The sequence below is a fragment of the Rana temporaria genome, chromosome 1, assembly GCF_905171775.1.
Source record: "Rana temporaria chromosome 1, aRanTem1.1, whole genome shotgun sequence".
NCBI classification, from domain to species: domain Eukaryota; kingdom Metazoa; phylum Chordata; class Amphibia; order Anura; family Ranidae; genus Rana; species Rana temporaria.
The window spans coordinates 524,391,609-524,411,868 of NC_053489.1; the positions used below are offsets into that span (position 1 = coordinate 524,391,609).

Genomic DNA, 20,260 nt, shown 5'->3' on the forward strand with positions numbered 1-20,260 from the left:
TTAAGGAGGGGGGCGCTTGCTCGTCCCCACCCCCTTTCCTGACCGGCCGGGCTACATGCTCGGATACGGGTCTAGTATGGATTTTGGGGGGACCCCCCCCCCACACCGTTTTTTTTATGCGTACGGGGGTTCCCCCTATAATCCAAAGCAGACCCAAGGGCCTGGTATGATCTTGAAGGGTGAACCCATGCCGGTTTTTTATTTGAAATTTGGCGTGGAGTTCCCCCCTCAAGATTCATACCAAACGCAGCTGACACCGTGCACTGCGGTTACCTGGGGTTATGTGCCGATAGCTGCGGGACTTCACAGCTGGACACATTCAGTTCTATTTTTTCTATCCGCACAAAATCACGGGCAACAAAACCGCAGGTAACTGTAGTGTGTGAAGGGTGTCATAGGAAAGCATTGTGTGCTTCTAGCTGCGGTAAAATCCGCAGCTAAAAGCACCATTCTATCCGTCCGCGTGAAAGGGGCCTTAGTCGACTTTTTAATTTTTCTATTTGTGTAACTACATTTATTTATCATAAATCAACTCACAGCACAAACTTCCTAAGCACAATCTTTGTATCTGCTGGTGTACACATTTCATTTCTCAGACTGTTCATGACCATAGCAAGTGGTAATAGAGCCAAGGCTATATTTAGACATCATGCTGCTCTAGGCCTACCTGAATGATGACACACCTATGTACAAGCCCTGCCCATTGTGTCATGTGATTATTCTAGCAAAAACAACTGCTGAAATGTGCTACTGGAGACAATGCCGTCTGCTTTACATCCAACCACAGAGTCTGTTTCCTGAACTATAAAGAGCCTCTTGACTGATCTCAACAACCCCTGCATCCTACTGTTCTGGATATAGCTTTAAGGCTGGGTTCACAGCAGGGGCCCGATGCCTTTTTTTTTGGGCCTGAATTCTGACCTTAAAAACGGACAAGACGACGCCTGTGCAATTCACTCTGGAGATGTGTGAACTGTCTCCATAGAGAGCCGGTCACAATATCCTGACATGCGAATTGGATGCGGTAAAAACCCACATACAATTTGCAATAGTGTGAACCCAGCCTTAAAATTCCAGAGGATTCCAGAAGAGGAAATAAAAAAATTATCACAATTTGTAAAATTCTGACGCTTGCGTTGCCCCATCTATTTCTACTGCCTTGGACACTGACCCACAAGTTCTATTGTGGTAAATACCGTACTCTAAAGAGACCTGTACTAACATCAGTAGAAGACTCACCGTGTATTTATTATACAGAGGATGCCCAGGTTTAGGTCGAGGAGGTAGATCTGGTTGCTGTCTCTTAAATACTTGACTCTTTGATCTGTTGATACCAGATGTGTTCTGTTTTGCACCAAGGCCTGCATCAGAGGATGAACGAGGAACGGCATCTCGATTTGAGGCGTTTCTGGAAAGTTTGGGAGGTGGTGGTCGACCTGGGGGACCTTTCAGTGGAGGCTGCTGTGCAGTTTCCATTACTTTAACACCAGCTGGCCTAGACAGGAATGCAAGGTAAAATTATACCATCAAAAGGAGACTGCTTCCTGACTGAGTACAGGAATGGCCAACATCAATTGCAGATGTTTATGAAACCTTATTGCTTAGCAATGTACAGAGAGTTCTTAATATTGTGGGAGAAACAAAACTCAGAGAAGTGAATTGCCAAATGTGTTTAATAAGATTAACTTTACAAAATATATACAGTGCATACCTAGTAGGCAGAACTGGCTTCGGCCAAGGCTCTTCTGTACTATCAAATGTTTCCCATTCCTGCAACAAAAAACAAAGTTTGCTTCAGTATATGAAGTACTGTAAATAGTAACAACAGTTTCAAAATGTTTATAAAACTAAAAAAGAAAATGGGGTGCAGGCCGTACTGTTTTACTTCACAGCCATGCTAATTAAATTACATGTTTTCAGTGACTATCTCATTTAAATTCAAAGTATATGTAAACCTATTTACCAAAATCTCTGTAAGCTTTAACATGTTAGGTAATTTTTACAATTTTTTTAAAGTCTGTAGCTTACCATTAAAATAGTACCTGGAGATCCTGCCACAAAGGTCCTTGCTCAGGCTCTTCCTGTTAGGTTAACAATGCTTTTCCCCTGTTCCTCAACTATGCCCATCTATTATCTCCCTGTTCTATAGGCTTCTGATGGACTAGAAGTGTCAATTTTAACACACATTACAGAGTTACGGTTCTCTGTTGTCACCATCAGGATCACCCTGGAAAATGCCATGCAGCCATCCCTAGAGTGCATGCATTAAACAAAAAGTGGCTGCAGGAGATTGGAAAAAAAAAAAAGCAGTTGCTTATACTTTGGCAAACTACATGCCATTCAGTTGGGATTTACATTTTCTTTTCGTTATGCTGGGCTATAGGGGTTCACATCTATGTACATCAGTTACAGCCAGTACAAATGGAAAGAACCATCATAAAAAGACAATATATAGATAACTGGCAAACACCAGACAAAAGAAATAATATTGTATAGTACTTACTTTTCTAACCATAGGGCGTGCTCTTGCAGCACCTTTATTGTAAAGACCAACTGGTTTTTCTGCAGGAAGCGGTGGGGGAGCCTGAAGTTCCTCACATGCTGTGAACACAGGAAGACACTATGATCTTTCATGAAGACTAGTCAACATAAGAAACTAGGAAGAAATGCTAACTGCAGATTCAACATGGAATATAAAGAATTATAATGAACTAATGAAATACCAAGAAGCCCTGATGTATGGGTAAACACACAAACAATTTGAAAGGCCAGGACAAAACTAAAAAGCATTGCCAGAAACGAACTGTTCCTCACGCTACTAAAAATTTGTTTTCTAGTATGGGTCCCTTTTGGAGAGATTTGCTATAATTTCCAGACTTGACACGAAGTGACAGAAAATCCAGGCAATAGGGGCACAGCCAATAATAAAAACTTGACAGACACCCTTACCCTCTCTAAAGTGAAATAAATGTTTTGGCTGGATTTGGGCTTAGCCATGACTATGCAGTCCATCTATATATGCTTCAGGGTTTTTAACCATGCAGGTGAACACCTTGAATACCCCACATATTTTTAAGCATCCCATAAATTACATTTTTTTTTTGTTCAACCAGAGGATTTAACGAAAACAATTTGCCTGGATTTCCCCTATCCACACATTTAATGTGGATGGGGGAATCACTCCTGCTGAACTATTGTGTCCTGATGAGAAACTTCTCCACCGTCGGAACATACTGATCAGCACTGCCAGCTATGGATGGCGGGGTTAATTGAAAGGCATTTTTTCGACAGGGTGGTTGTACAAAAGTCAATCTACTGTACAACCAGGGTGCCCAAACATGGATCCTAATTTGGCCAGTCCCTGCTGAAACGGACGAAATTTGATATTAGTATAACTAGCTTTATGCTATACTGGCAAGTAACCTGATTGAACATACTAAGAAAATAGAAAGAAATATATAATACGATTCATAAAAAAGAACTAAATGTTACAAATGTGAATAGATACAATGAGAGGAATTTACGAAGACTGAGGAAGACAGAATCTTTAGAGGTAAATCTTCAGCTCCACCTAGTAAACAAACAGATTCTAGCTTTCATTTTCAAAGCCTAATTACAAATCTGAAGTTGGAAGCTGATTGGTTGCCATGCACAGCTGCTTTGGCTTCTGTCTGTACCAGTTTAAGAAAATTCCCCAGAAAGTATACCATAAAGCCAAGTCATACCAAAGGACCAAAGCACTAAGCCAAGACAGGACTTTTGATTACTGCTCTACACTCACCTCTGCACTTTTGTATGTTCCCCTTTTTTTCCCCCTGCCAGACTTGCCCTACTTTCACGGAATAATGCGATTTCAAATAGAAAATGCTCTTAATATGTAAATTCCACATTGGTTCTACTTGGCTTGGGGTGTTGAATTAAAAAGACCACATTGGTTGTACTTGGCTTGGGGTGTTGAATTAAAAAGACCACGTTGGTTGTACTTGGCTTGGGGTGTTGAATTAAAAAGACCTAAAGCCCAACTCCAGGAGACTTCAACATCATCCCTTGAAGTGGGGTTGTGACCACACCGCAAAGGTCGATTGCTCATTTAGGTCTGCGGGACATAACAAAAAAAAATAAAAAATCTACTTGCCCAATGCTCCACTGCAGCATCTTCTCTCCATGCTCCACTGGTCTAAGGATCAATTCAGTTACAACTGTCCACACAGCCCTTTGTGAGACAGGTAGTGTGCTTTCAGCCGAAAACGCAATGCCATCAAGAACAAACAGAGCAACTCCTGACTGCATATAGATCTGTACATTTTATGAATCCCAGGTTCCAAATAAATAATTATTTGTGATTACTATACACTATAGGATTTATTTATACTTTTAATTAGATCCTTTCCGTGTCGGAATTGTGTCATTCATAACTGAAGCATAGTAAACTGTATTTGGGGGGCTGTCAGCTTGGCTGTATGAGGCCCTGTGCTTTTTAACAGCAGCCCTGGATATCAGTAAGCAACAAAGTTCTTTTTTTTAAATGCTAACAAGATCTAAAGTGACCTGTAAAAGAAATGCTTAAGCTATGGCATGATCATGCTGCTTACATTTGCCTAGTTTGCCGGAGATCCGAATGACTGTAGGCTTTCTTAATATAACAGGAGGACCTGGCTGCTCCTTCTCAGTCTCATGCTTGGAAAACAGCTGGAATGGATCTGAAAATAAAATGCATTCTTTTGGAAATCAAATGTTGCAATGTTTAGCAATCCTGAGTTTAGCCAGAATTTAAGAGTTGTTAAAAAAAGTCAGTAAAGGCACAGAAACATAACTGCTTTAATCTGTTTAGGAAAAAAGAAAAAAATATAGCATATGTGTGTATCAACACTTACCAGAATTTGCATTGGAATCATTAACTTCTGGACTTGGTAACACAGGAGGTAAAACTTCGTCATCAAAGCTGATCAGGTCTAATTCACCCACCGACTTGCTTTGTGTGACCTGTGCAGGTACTCGGGTTCCAGGAGTTTCAACTGCATTAAATGCTTTGGCTTGAGTTGCTATAGAGAATTTTGGAGCAGAAATCAATGGTTTGGCTCCTACCGGTACAGAGTTATCAGTCTGCAAGGTTTTCTTCGGTAGCATAGGCCTTGGGGCAGGAACTGGGACTATCCTGTCCAACTCTTTACTGTTAATAACAGACACAGATGTTCCAAGGAGTACATCTGGGATGTCACAGCTGCTGCTTTTTACAACACTTGACTTTGGTTTCTTTGGCAGCTCTGGTTTGGTCACACCACCAGAATCTGACAGACTGGTTGGAATAAGCCCTTCTCTTGGTGTGCATTTTGGTTTGTTGTCTTTCCCTGGTTCCCATTCTCCAGATGTCCTATTAGAAATTGGTTTGGGAGCTACAGAAGGCTTACCAGGACCACCGCTTTTAGTGTTGATGGAGCGTGGAGCAATTTCTGGTCTTCGAGGATGTTCGGTACTTTCACCTTGAGACTCAAAGGCTTTGATTCGTGCCGTAATACTGTTTTGGCTTCTTTCATGGCTCATATTGTTTATTTCAAATAATTCCCCTAGGAAGTTATCATTAAATCCTGGACAAGACTGGCTGGATGGCAGTTCTCCCTCAGCAGTGGCCTGGAAGAACTCACCGTTTCCTTGAAAGATACTCAGACTATTGTTTCCTAAAGGTTTAAGATTTGGTTTTGTCCTTGGTCTTGGCACTGGATATCTGATGATATTTGGGACATTTGTGTCTTCGTGCCGGGTGCTGGTCCCAGCAGTGTTACTGATTGCTATCTGGTGACCACTGTCCTGAACATTGTTTTTCACAAATGGTACTGGCTGTCGGGGTCTCTCTGGCCGTTCTGTTCTTTGCACTAAAAATAGTAACAATATTCATTAAATTGTGCACCAATAAACATCAAAATATTTTCAGTAAAAAAAATGGCAAGCTCTTTTGACATATATTTTATAGCAGAACTCTAGCCAAAAACAAGATAAAATATAAATAGCCTAAAATAAAGATCAAATAAAAAGAACAGCTGCATTATTCACCATTAATCTATAGATTTCCCCTGAAATGTTTTTTCTGCCACTAGATGTCCTCAGTCTGATAGTCCGCATCATTCAACCCACATTCTCATGCCGCGTACACACGGTCGTTTTTTGTGATGAAATAAAACAAAGTTTTTCATCATGAAAAAAACAAAGTTTTTCTAACTCCATCAAAAAAAACGACGTTGCCCACACACCATCGTTTTCTAAAAATGCTCTAGCAAAGCGCGGTTACGTACAACACGTACAACGGCACTCTGTTCCATTCAAGCTCCCATCTCATAGCTTGCTTCTGAGCATGCGCGGGTTTAAAACGTCGTTTTAGCCCACACACGATCATTTTTTATGACACAAAAAACGACATTTTGAAAAACGACATAAAAAATTTAAGCATGTTAGAATTTTTTTTTCGTCGTTTTTTAGAAGACAAAAAACGATGTGAAGCCCTCACACGATCATTTTAAATGACGTTTTTAAACATTTTGGATCGCTATGTAACTTTAAAATCGATTTAAAAAAGTCAGAGATCCTGCCTATCGAATTGACCCCCTCTTTAGCAAATAGCCTGCAGTTTGCCTTCCCTTTTACCTGGGGCAAGTCTTCCCTTAGATATTTGGGCATACAGCTTACAGACCGCTTTTATACTCTACATGCTACCAACTATCCTCCGTTACTCGATGCCGTTAAGGACATTTTACAATGGACAAAAACTGCTTTCACGCTGCTGGGGCGGGTGAATATCATAAAAATTAACATTCTGCCGCGCATACTTTTCTTCCTGCAGATGATACTGGTACCCCTGCCTAGAAGCTTTTTCACCAATTTGTCTAGTGTGCTGTCCAGGTTTGTGTGGAATAAACGGAAACCAAGAATAGCCCTGAGGGTGCTGAGGTGGGCGAAAAAAAATGCGGGTGGCTTGGGAATCACAGACATACAGCGGTATTAACGGGCTATTGTTCTTCAGAGGATCCCCAACTGGCGTTTCCATACTCGCCACAAGCTGTAGGTCTGCCTAGAGAAATGTATGGCAGGCAGGAATTTATCATATGCATCATGGCTGCCCTGGGAACACAGGGGACTGTCTGATACCACTTGCCCATTGATGGTCCATGCTCTTTCAGTTTGGGATCAGATTAACCCAACCCTGAATTTGACCCCCCCCCCCCCCCCGGTCAACATTAGGTCCGCTGGGTGGGTTCCTGTGCTTCCCTCTTGGTGAACAAATGGCCTTTTTTGGGCCCTGGGTGGACGATGGCATTGCCAGCTGTGGTAAGCTATTGAGTTTTGACACCCTGCAGGCTAGACATAGAGGTTGAAGATATAGACAACTCCATCCCTTTTTTGAGATACATGGCCACTCTATGAGGGATATTTCCTCCCTCACACCTTTTAAACACCTTTTTGTAGATGAAGACCTGACACCTCATATGGTCACCCATGAATCTAAGCCTACTTATATACAAGTGTGGGAAAGGGACTTAGGGCTTGAATTTACCGTGACTCAGTCAGCTCACATATACCAGCTTACGCATTCATGCTCTATCGAACAGTGTTAATTTCAATAAAGATGTATAAAGTGTTAGAAAAATGCTTCTTAAAAATGTGTTTCTAACTGTACATCTACATGTGTGCACCACATGTAATTTTAAAAGAGCTTTGACACAGCTTTAAGGGCAAGTCAGTACACCCCCTTTCATTAACATTATATATTATAAGCTGTGCAATGTAGAAGTTTTAGATTTTTATTGTACAACCAGAATTTTAAACCTACCTGTGATTGTGGCTTGATCACAGAGAACAGGCTGATGAATTACATTATTGCCAGGCCCAGGGCGATCATCCTCCAAAGGAAAATCTGTCTGTGTAGCACACGTTGATGTCCGCCTGGGCTCAACATTAGTACTGGGTGTGGTAACTTGGACTTGGTTAATTTCTTTTATGACCTGCTCATAGGATGGAGGCTGTTTCACAAATAAAGAAAGCACATGTTACATTGCAGGCAATTGAAAGCACAGCTTCATAGGGCTCCTCTGCCCTGATGCAAACATGATAACTAGAGTAATATCATACCTAATATTTTTCAATACTGAATATATCCAAACCCAAGCTACATGTAAATTTATTCTTCTTTCACACGGGCGGTAGTAAAAACAGGCAATTGAGCTGCATTTTTACCACCCACCTAAGGATTTGCGTCACAGCAAATTTAATGTGCATGTCGAGTTGACAGGTGGCACCCTATTTGGCAAACTCAACCATTGAAGTAAACAGGAACACGCCAAAACCGCAAACCAAAAAACACTTGGTTTGTGGTTGCAGCACATTAGTCCTATTGTAAATAGGCCTTCAAAAAAAATAAAAAAATTAGAAGGAAGGAGGATAGCCTCCTGAATGCCTGACAGCAGCCGTTTAGCCACATTGTGAAGAGCGATCCACTGCAGAATGCAGGGAATGGGCGAGTGTGAACTTTACCTAATGCACAATAGACATTACTACCAAAGACTACCAGTTGGAATGTTCATTGTACTTCGTAGTTAATGTCAACAATATTTAAAAAAAATGTAAACACCTTACATGCTCATTCATGTTCTAGATTTTATATTATTAATAAATCAAACGTAAAAAAAAAAAAAAATTCTGAAAGAGAAAAAAAAAATTAACTGCTACGGACCTCTGGATGATGGGAATCACTGGGTCTCCACTGAGGTGGGGGTGGAGGAGGAAACCCTAGTCCCCCTGCTGGGCCACCATGAAACCAGGATCCAGGACCAATCGGCTCAGCAGCAACAATGGTGATTTCAGGACGTCTGCAAGAATAGAAAACTGAAGTAAAACTCTGCATAATAATTCTATTTTTATAATACTTAAAATACATTTATCTAGCTCACAGTGGTTGTGAGTTATTGCCATAGTTCCAAATAACCCAATTATTTCTGATCAGCTGGCACAGCTTACTTCACATGGATGCCTGTGTTTGCAAATACATTAATAAAACCTTTTAGATCTACAATTAAAAGTTTGCTTTATTAGTTCAGACCACTGACAAGTAATTTTGCTCATCCCTATAAGAAAACAAAAGCGAACACATTTTTGAGACGATAAGAAAATCACTGCTTTATTGAATAAGTTATAGTATGAAAGGCTAATATAGATCATTTCAGTTTGAAGTATTTGAGGCGAGGCATTAGAGCACAACATTCTCTGAATTCACACATACGAGACCTTTATATTCTCCCTTAGGGGTTAATTTATTAAAATTAGCAAGTGCACAATCTGGTGCATTTCTGCAGAGAAACCAATCAGTTTGAAGTTTTGTTTAATTAAAAAATCTAAGATTAGAAGCAGATTGGCTACCATGCACAGCTGCACCAGATTTTGCACGCTCTAGTTTTAGCAAATCAACCCCTTAGCTTCTTGTCTAGTATAGAGCACAATGTGAATGTCGCTTAACAAATTTAAATACAGAAAAACTAGCTTTGTGTAAGAAAATCCTAAAGGACAAGACCTTTAATATAGATCTTCAGCAATAAAACTTTAATGACAATATTTTCCCTAAATCTAAATATGCAGCTCGCACATGCACAGTGGGAAGCCGGGTGTGAAGCCGAAAGAAAGAAGAAGGTTCCTGCCTTTCTGTCTTGGGTTTTAACACCACCTTGTTCTTATGCAAGACCACAAAGGGTTCTTTGCAAGATGAGGCTGTCAGTTCAGATATTTGCAGTACTTTGCTGAGGTGATGGCTACAAGGAAAACCACATTTTGGTTGAGAGTAAAGAGGAATGTCTCTAATGGGTTTAACTGGTGGTTTTTAAGGTACAGAAAGAGAACCAGATTCAAATTCCATGAGTCACTGGGGAACAGAGAGGTGAGCTACATGCAAGCCCCTGTACAAAAGTCCTAAAGAGTGAAAAGCCAACGGTCCCTGAAATAGAATTAAAAGGGCAGAAATATATCCCTTCTTAGTACAGGGAGCCAGCTACCGAAAGGAGAGGCTTCATTCCATGGAGAAGCTTTCTGGGTGACCTCTAGACTCATATCATTTTAGTAAACCTTCAATGTCTGATGATGGACCTTGTGGGAAGTAGCCTTCCCAGCCTTAAGTATTACAGGAATCATAAGGTCAGAGATGCCCCTGTCCCGTAGCACCAGGTACAGCAGGACTTGAGATTGGCACACACCATCAGTTTTTTCCCCCATTCAAACCAGAGCTCCCTGTGCCAACTATGCAATGTTAATACTGTGATCTCCCCGCTGAGCTATTGTGTTCTGACAAGGGGATGGCTTCCCCTGCCAGAACACACCGGTCAGCCCTGAACGGATACTGGTTTTCTAGCATGCCCATTTGGCTAGCTTCTGTCGGAGAGGCTGATATACACATGGGCTGAATATTGGAAAATGATTCGATCACCCTGCAGATTTTGTAAGTTTACCAACAAAGACATGAGGGGTCTATAATTGTTATCATAGGTGCATTTTAAATGATGAGACAGAATAGCAACCAAAAAAAAAACACAATACAAATGTTATAAATTGAGTTGCAGTTTAGGGAGTAAAATAAGTATTTGATCCCCAAGAAAAACATGACTTGGTACTTGGAGAAACTCTTGTTGGCAAGCACAGGAGGTAAGAAGCTTCTTGTAGTTTGTTACCAGATTTGCACACATCTCAGGAGGGATTTTGGTTCACTCTTCTTTACAAATCTTCTCTAAATCCATAAGGTTTCTTGGCTGTCGTTTGGCAACTCAACTCCCTTCATACATTTTCTATAGAATTAAGATCTGGAGACTAGGTTACTCCATGACCTTAAAGTGGTTGTATAGTCTTTTTAGTACTTTTACCTACCTGTGGAGATCAGAGAAGAATTACAGCAACTTGAGAGCAAAAACGAACAAGCATGTACAGGTACGTTGCCCTTTAAGAGCCCAGCTGCGGTCCTGAGCTTCGTGATCGCAGGACCCAATCGCCGCCAGTGTCCCGCGATCGGGTCACAGAGCTGAAGAACGGGGAGAGGCAAGTGTAAACAAACCTTTCCCCATTCTTCCTATTGTGAGTGTCACTGATCGTCATTTTTATAGCACTGATCGCTGAAAAAATTACAATGGCCCCATAATAGTGTCAAAAGTGTCCGCCATAATATCGCAGTCACTGATTGCCATTACTAGTAAAACAAAATTATTAATAAAAATGCTATAAAACTATCCCCCCATTTTGTAGACGCTATAACTTTTGCGCAAACCAATCAAAAACCGCTTATATACTCAGGAATATTTTTTTTTTATATATATTTTTGGGAAATATTTATTATAGCAAAAAGTAAAAAATATGTTGTTTTTTTTTTCAAAAGTGTCGCTCTATTTGTGTTTAAAGCAAAAAAAATAAAAAAACGCAGAGGTGATCAAATACCACCAAAAGAAAGCTCTATTTGTGGGGGAAAAAAAGGACATCAATTTTGTTTGGGAGCCATGTTGCGCGCAATTGTCAGATAAAGCAATGCAGTGCCGAATCGCAAAAAGGGGCCTGGTCCTTTAGCTACAAAATGGTCCGGGGCTTAAGTGGTTAATGTGTGACAAGTTTGAATGCTAACAAATGCCCTTCTGCACACCACTGTACAGAGGGGGATTATTTCAGCATTTGTGGGTTTACTAAAAGCTTGAACAAGTCTGCCCATTCTCTTTTAACCTCATTATTGAGGTGTTTTCTCCCCACAAATCCCTTTAGCTCACTGGATGTTTTTCACATCATTCTCTGTAAATTCTAAAGACTACGTGACAGTCCCAGGAGGTGAACTGTGTCTGCGATGCTGCAATTGCCATGTCTGGCAGTAATGATCCTGCCACAGTTAAAGTCATTTAGATCGCACACGTTCTACATTCTTATATTTGGCTAAACAACAAGAGAAACTCTTGACCATGTCTGCAGGCTTTAATGAATTGCACCTACATGATTTCAACGTTTATGAGCAGTTGTACCTCATAATTTGGCCACAGAGTGTAAACAGAAGAACGGAAAGGATTGACAGTATTACCTTCTATCTCTTTGCTGTTCACTCTGTGCAGTAGTTCTGGAAGCTGCAAAATAAACCAATAAACGTCAAATATTACATGCATACAGATTTTCCTATTGAAATATACTTTAAAAAAAAATCAAGTCTGGTATACCTGTAAAGTATCTTATTCGCATTTAATAAACAAGAAAAAAAAATAGGTATAAAAAATAATAATCATAAACTTAAGCTTGGCACACACATTCAGGTTTTTTTTTGTTCAGCCCAGCGTGCTGAGCAGAGAGATCGCTCCACTAACTAAGCAATGTTAATGCAGGGATCTCTCCCGCGGTGCCTCTCCTCTTCCCCCCCAAACACAGCGCTCGCAGTCAATGGCTAATCGGATGCATGTTTTCCAGTATGTTCCTTCGACAAAAGCCGGTCCTTAGATCGGCTTCTGTCAGAAGGACAACGGTACACATGGCTCCGAATGTCGACAGATTCCTGCTGAATGGGCCAATATTCGGACCATGTGTACCCAGCTGAATAGGAGGTTCTACTTGTTCTACTATATGAACTGTATTCTTGATTTATAAAGTAAAATGCACAATGCTTTGTGTGAACCGATTATTATAGGTCACTTCATTATGTGAATGCCTATTCTTTATATAGCTTGTAATAAGATAGGGAAATAGCAAATACTGCAGCAAATAATGGTATGCAAGATAACAGTAGCTGTAGAAACAACTACAGCCATTACCACAAACCTACCACACAAGAAATATTGATGCTTTAAAATGTGTGTTTTTTTAAGGTTTAAGATAATAACAGGGCATATGGGGGCAACATTGCTGGAAATAGCCAACCTTAGTATTGCACTGCCAGATGCAAACTGTGGGCTTTGCTGACATTTATAGCAGATACTCCAGTGATACTCGGCCAATGCACATTAAGCCCTGTAATGAGGGCATGCAGTTCAAGCTACATATAAGCATATTTTGACATTTTACCTATGAAGAACAGAACAGCCTGTGGGCTAACTGAAGGAAATTCAATAGATTCCTCTTTCTTAAAAAAGAGTGGATGGATGAATTCCCCCTGCCAGCTATTGTAATATGCCAGCTGGTGCTGTTGGCTGTCAAAGTACCCAACAGTGCCTGCATCTGAACGGATACAGATGCTGTTCAGCTGACAATTTGTTTTGCCTGGCTCCTTTGACAAAAGTCGATTTGACAATCGACTTGTTGAATGTAGCAGTGCCAGCAGGGTCATAAACTGCTTCACTTTCGGCTAGGCCAACATGAATTGACCCAAAATCGGGCAATGTGTGGCCAGCTTTATGAATGACTATCATAGAATCTATTTTCTGATGTGAGTGAACTACATGAACCACAACCCAGTTTTAATATTAAAGCCAAATTGATGTGACTAGAGACTGCTGTAACCTACAACACTCAGTGAGATTTCAGTCCTACGTGGTAAAATGAGAAATCTTACTGATTGTTATAGGTTAGTGCACGGCCTCAGTGAACTCATGCAAGCATTGCAATTACCAAAGCATACAGACGCTGATGCAACATTTCCATAACAAGTGAAACCACATGGGAATTCAAGCTTCCTCCCATGCAGTGTATGTATATAATTTTCAGGGGCAGTGCAGAAAGAGGGTGTATTCAAAGATTTTGTCATTGGAAAATGAGTGCACTCTGTTAGGTGATCCAAACAAACTACAGACATGAGGCCAACGCTATGACTAGACTTTAAGAGGGCTTAGTCATTGCGTCTTGATAAAATCTTCCATGTTGATGTACTTAGACAGAAGCTTGTTTGGTACTTCAGACAAGTTTCAGGTTAGTGTATTAGCCCCCTGAAGAAGTAGAAAAAATGCACTTATCCTTTTCTACCCTCCCTCAGGGGCCTCTCTGCAACGGTACTGTCCACAGCCTGACAGGCCGAGAGACCAGCTTTCTATTGATGTGATTGAAGGCAGTATAGTTCAGATGATTTCCAAGTGGTGAGGGGGGATATACTGTATTTTTTCCCCCCTCTAAAAGTTCTGTCCTTTAAAGCGGTTCTCCACCCTAAAGTGAAGTCCCGCTGATCGGAACCCTCCCCCCCTCCGGTGTCACATTTGACACCTTTCAGGGGGGAGGGGGGTGCAGATACCTGTCTAAAGACAGGTATTTGCACCCACTTCCGGCCCGGCATTCACGGGCAAAAGACGGGCATGGCGTCACATCCCGTCTGTCCCCCGTTGTGTGCTGGGAACACTCGGCTCCCAGCACACAGCGGGAGCCAATCGGCGGGCGCAGCGCGACTCGCGCCGTAGGGAACCGGGCAGTGAAGCCGGAGCGCTTCACTTCCTGGTTCCCTCAGCGTGGATGGAGGGGGGAGCAGCAGGGTGACGAGCGATCGCTCGTGCTCTGCTGCGGACGGCGCTGGACTCCAGGACAGGTAAGTGTCCTTATATTAAAAGTCAGCAGCTGCAGTATTTGTAGCTGCTGGCTTTTAATATTTTTTTGGGGTGGAACATCCGCTTTAAGCAAATAAAACATAAACAATTGACATAAAAAATGTCAGCCCATCAGATACCACTGTAACTGAAATATCTCTTTTGGATTAAGGCGGTCATCAGCTATAGATCAGTAAAAGGATAAATCTGATTGGTTGTTCTGGGTTAGGTCACTTTTTATTTTATATATAATATTATATATTATATTATCTTATTTAATAAAATCATGTTGGCCTCTTGCACATTGGCATTTGTAGCCTTGTATTTTTTTTTTTTTTACATGGATCCAAACACAGGTGCTTTGTTGTCTATGGGACAATGTACAAGCTGCACAAAGATCCATCAGAGCCAGGTATAGGTGAGACCTTTACTGCACATAACTTGTTTTTTCTCAGGATCTTTACCTCGGTCTGCCAAAGTACCAAATCGCCCGTCTACAAGTCGTACAAAACACGGCCACCAGACTAGTGACTGGGAAAAAACCCTGGGAATCAATCTCACCTTCGCTGAGAGCCCTTCATTGGTTGCCAGTAAAAGACAGAATTGTTTTTAAAGCACTCTGTCTAACGCATAGATGTATCCATGGGAAGGCCCCCCTCTATCTATGCGAAAAAATAAAAGCTCACAACTCCAATCGCGTTCTGCGATCCACCAACCAAAATCTGCTTCAGATACCGAAAGCCAGATACAAGTCCAAGGGAGAAAGAAGATTTGCGGTTCAGGGTCCCAGACTATGGAACGCTTTACCAACCAGCATTCGGTTGGAGGAAAATTACTTAGCGTTCAGGAGAAAGATCAAAACTCATCTCTTTTGATATCAAAGGAGACAGGAACAACGAGCGCCCTGAGGCGATTTGGTTCGCATGTGCTGCGCTATATAAGTTTTTCATTCATTCATTCATTCATCTTTCTTCCAGCCCCTGGCAGCAAGGTTGTGCGTTTAAACATCAGTAAATTACTACTTCTGTGTGCAAGAGGCCTAATTGTTGCAAATACCAAATTCTGATGCAACATCTAACCATTTTCCCAGCCACCATTGCTGGTTCTTTTCCTGTCCTTTCTACATTCTGTATAATATGAAAAAAAAAAAAAAAAAGTTCTGGATAGTGGATAGCTAAGGTTATAAAGCTATTATTGGAGTTTCCCCTTACTTATTGTCTCAGTAACACTGAACAGTTAGGGAGGATCCCTAAAGTGGAGACCCAAACAGCAATAAAAACGTGCCACAGGTTCTAAAACTAAGAAAAAAAAAAAAAAAAAAGGAGGGCACGACCATCTAAGTGTAGATTTATTGAGATAAATAATAAACGCATTAAATGAGTAGAGCGACAAGGCAAAGTGCCAAAGAATTCCGATCGGTTCCAGCACATCTACTTGTACATCTTGCTCCAATCTGCAATCCCTGGCCGGTTCTTATAAATACACAGCTGTATTTTACCGGCTTTCTCTGCCATCCCTGACCGATGACCATTTACATAGAGACAACAGAAAAAGTTGTTTGATTTTTCTTTCTTTTTGGAGGCATAGCCTATGGAGTTTAGTATATCTTTAAAGCAACCCACTTCTGCAAAAGATTAAGCGCCTGTTTAACACAGTTGAATACCTGTACCCCTGCCCATGCTCTCTATCACTGCCTTAAAATCTTCAGCATCTGACATACCTCCAGGTTTGTTGGATGCCTGGTTTGCTGCTGTGCACTGTGGTTCCTTCCACTATCCCATGGTGACATAGGGGATGCGGATGAAACCACAGAGCATAGAAGGGGAACAGGCATTTGGCTGTTTAGGGAGAAGAAGATCTCTCCAGCAGCAGAAGCTCAAGTTCAGCAGAGTGGGAGGTGAGACTGTGTTCTTTTGCAGGCTCATCTTTGTTTCATTTTTTTCCAGAAGGGTTAGAATTGCTTTATTAAAGAGGGAGTAAACCCTGATGGGTTTTACTTCCTGTTTTGTTCCCTGCAAAGTTAAAGCATAATGTGCTAGTATGGATCGCATACTAGCACATTATGTGACACTTACCAGCATACAAAGCCCACGCTGTTCCTGCATCCATGTTTGCCCCTCTTCCTTCAGAGGCCGCGGACGTCATCACATCGCGCCCGGGCCTCCGACGGTCATAGAGATGACTGGTAAACATCTGGTTACCAGTCATCTCTAGGCTTCCTATCCGGCGCAGGGCGATCCTTTCTCCGGGCCCCCGATGGCACGGGAGAGCCCGGAGAAGCGACGGATGGCGGCGGGAGGGGGGTATGTCCCCTCCTGCCGCCTATAAGAACGATCAAGCGGCGGAAACACCGCCATGATCATTCTTATGGTGCGCAGGATTGCCGCCGGAACACAAGGATATCTGAATGATGCCTCTAGCTGCAGGCATCATTCAGATATCACCGCACAAAGTCCAGGACGTCATGTTACGTCCGTCCGGGATGGGAGATCCCCTTTGTGGACGTCATATGACTATGTGCGGTATTAAAGTGGTTAAGTATGATGTTTTAAAAAGAAGGAGCAAAAACAGTGTTTGGATCTACTATGAAAAATACCATGCAAAATGAAAATCTCGGCATTACTTATGTTCTTAAAAGGACCGCTTAATGCCGCGTACACACGATCAGGCTTTTGCCTGGACAAATCACATTGCAATTCCGACGGAATTCCATCGGAAAAAATAGAACATGTTCTATATCTAAACGCTAATGGAATTCATCGGAATTTCCGATGAAAAAACTCAGATGGGGCTACACACGATCGGAAAATCCGATGGAAAAAGTCAGATGGAAATTCCGATCGTGTGTAAGGGGCATTAGGAAAAAATAATAAATGCACATTTTTTGCAGGAAAAAAAAAAAAGTGCATTATTCTTTCTATAGGAGCCTGCAAAGCATTGCACCTGCGATTAGTGGATCATGGGTGCAATGTCAGGCTCCTGCATACTCTCCCTTTAGCTTTCTGCCGATACCACTATATGGGCTTTTAGATAGAAAACTGGAGAGTGAATGCACTGATCAGCATGCTGAGAGTCCATTGAGAACTACAAGCCGCCTGCTGTGGTGGAAGATGGTACTTGTAGTTTATTCATTCACAGATGCCTGTGAATGAAAGATGTAGTTGTGTGGGTAGTGCCCCATGTATCCTGACTGCATTTAATAATGACAGCGGGCTGGGGATCCTCTTCCCTGCAGCTGCTGTCACATTTAAATTCAGCGCAGCTGCAAGTAGAGAGCGGAGCAATAGCTGGAACATATTACACCTTTAATATGGGTGTAGCATGTTCTAAAAGGTGAACTTAGCCTGTAAGGTCATATCATCCAAATATACAATATAAAAAAAACTGATAAATCTTTTTTAGCTAAAATAGATAGATGCAATGCAATAAAGCAGGAAGAAAAGTACTTACTTCTCTTAATTACAGCTCGTATTGATGACAAAGGTCCTTGTCTGAAAAAGAGGGTTGGATTAGTTACTTGATATGGAACAAAACAACTTGGAACAAAAAGCACAAAATCTGCCTTGGTTCTTGCAAGCATTCCATCATTTTCTAAAAGAAAATATCGCAAGCCAGTTTACTATATTTATGCCAGCACTGTAAAATAATCTCCTGATCCCAGCCCGGGTTCAGCCCTCTGTAATGGAAACCAGAATCTTGAAAGTGAATCAGCCGTATAACAAATAAAAAGCACAATTCATACTGTTTTAATTGGATTGCTTTTGTGTTGCTTGTTAGATAGGAAAAACAAGGAATACACAGAAATACACACACGGCACTCGCATTGCTGTTCTCAGGCTGCCCTGATGAGAACTTAGGCTCTCTGCTACAGGGGAAGTACTTGGAGGATGAACTATGCGTTTATCTGCAAGAGAAGCTGGAGTCTCCAGATGACTGTTCCCATGAGATTCATACAAGATTAAAAACACGCACGCATCAATTTAACAAACTGTGCACAAGCTGTTTTCATCAAGCCAAAATGTTGTCACGTACACAACAGACACTTTTGTAAAGGAGAAGAACTCTAAAAGTTTAATGTAATTATTTAGTAAGATGGTAAAGACACCTTACCATATGTTTTCATTTATGAAAGCACTTAAAGATGAACTCCGGGCACAAAGACTTTTACTCAACTTTGTGTGCACCAAATGCCTTTGCAAACCCAGATATTTCCTAGTAAATGTACCAGTGACACCATCGCTTTGTTGTAGCCTGTGCAGAGAGCGGAGCTGTGGGAGGCGCGCCAAAGCTCCATGCACTACAAACCGTTTGCAGAGGGGGCAGAGAAGGGACCCGTCACCCTACCTAGGAGCGAGAGCAACAGTGGCCTTTATTTAAAAAAAGCTTCTTCGCAGAGGCAAAGTTTTACACTGGATTACTGAACAGATCTGTAAGAAACACACAAAGAACACCAAGAGTGAAGAAACAATACATGACTCTTGTACTTTATAATATTTGCTTATCCTGGAGTTCAGCTTCAAAGAAAACCTCTCATGAAAGCTGCCATTGCTGACCTTGTTATTTGCATGAAGTTCATGCCGAGATATACAGCATCTCACAAAAGGGAGTACACCCCTCCTACATTTTTGAAAATATTTTATTATATCTTTTCATGTGACAACACTGAAGAGATGACACTTTGCTACAATGTAAAGCTTGTACAGTGTAAATTTGCTGTACCCTCAAAATAACTCAACACACAGCCATTAATGTCTAAACCGTTGGCAACATACGCGAGTACACCCCTAAGTGAATTTTTTTTAAATTGGGCCCAAAGTGTCAATATTTTTGTGGCCACCCTTTTTTTCTAGCACTGCCTTAACCCTCTTGGACATGGAGTTCACCAGAGCTTCACAGGTTGCCACTGGAGTTCTCTTCCACTCCTCCATAACGGCATCATGGAGCTGGTGGATGTTAGAGACCTTGCTCTCCTCCACCTTCTGTTTGAGGAAGCCCCACAGATGCTCAATAGGGTTTAGGTCTGGAGACATGCTTGGCCAGTCCATCACCTTTACCCTCAGCTTCTTTAGCAAGTCTGTGGTCGTATTGGAGGTGTGTTTGGGGTCGTTATGTTGGAATACTGCCCTGCGGCCCAGTCTCCGAAGGGAGAAGATCATGCTCTGCTTTAGTATGTCACAGTACATGTTGGCATTTATAGTTCCCTCAATAAACTGTAGCTCCACAGTGCTGGCAGCACTCATGCAGCCCCAGACCATGACAATCCCACCACCATTCTTGTCTTTGTACTCCTCACCTGGTTGCCACCACCACACGCTTGACACCATCTGAACCAAATAAGTGTATCTTGATCTCATCAGACCACATGACATGGTTCCAGTAATCCATGTCCTTAGTCCGCTTGTCTTCAGAAAACTGTTTGCAGGCTTTCTTGTGCATCATCTTTAGAAGAGGCTTCCTTCTGGGATGACAGCCATGCAGACCAATTTGATGCAATGTGAGGCGTGTGGTCTGAGCACAGGCAGGCTCACCCCACCCCTTCAACCTCTGCGGCAATGCTGGCAGCACTCACATGTCTATTTCCCAAGGACAACCTCTGGATATGACGCTGAGCACGTGCACTCAACTTCTTTGGTCAACCATGGCGAGGCCTGTTCTGGGTGGGGTCTGTGCTGTTAAACTGCTGTATGGTCTTGGCCACCGTGCTGCAGCTCAGTTTCAGGGTCTTGGCAATCTTGTTATAGCCTAGGCCATCTTTATATAGAGCAATGTTTTTTTTT

The 20,260-nt window shown here is 41.8% G+C and overlaps 1 protein-coding gene across 2 annotated transcripts in view; it reads right to left on the minus strand.

Annotated features, from left to right (window-relative positions):
- Positions 1–20,260, minus strand: part of SH3D19 (SH3 domain containing 19) — a 114,946-nt gene that overhangs the window by 17,872 nt on the left and 76,814 nt on the right. For both annotated transcript variants that reach the window (XM_040331894.1, XM_040331895.1), the window contains exons 3-11: positions 17,934–17,974; positions 12,074–12,116; positions 8,720–8,855; positions 7,820–8,009; positions 4,875–5,870; positions 4,593–4,700; positions 2,504–2,601; positions 1,712–1,770; positions 1,240–1,495 (exon numbers count right to left, since the gene is read on the minus strand). In XM_040331894.1, the coding sequence (XP_040187828.1) occupies positions 1,240–1,495; positions 1,712–1,770; positions 2,504–2,601; positions 4,593–4,700; positions 4,875–5,870; positions 7,820–8,009; positions 8,720–8,855; positions 12,074–12,116; positions 17,934–17,974 (1,927 nt within the window). The remainder of the gene's footprint in view (positions 1–1,239; positions 1,496–1,711; positions 1,771–2,503; positions 2,602–4,592; positions 4,701–4,874; positions 5,871–7,819; positions 8,010–8,719; positions 8,856–12,073; positions 12,117–17,933; positions 17,975–20,260) is intronic.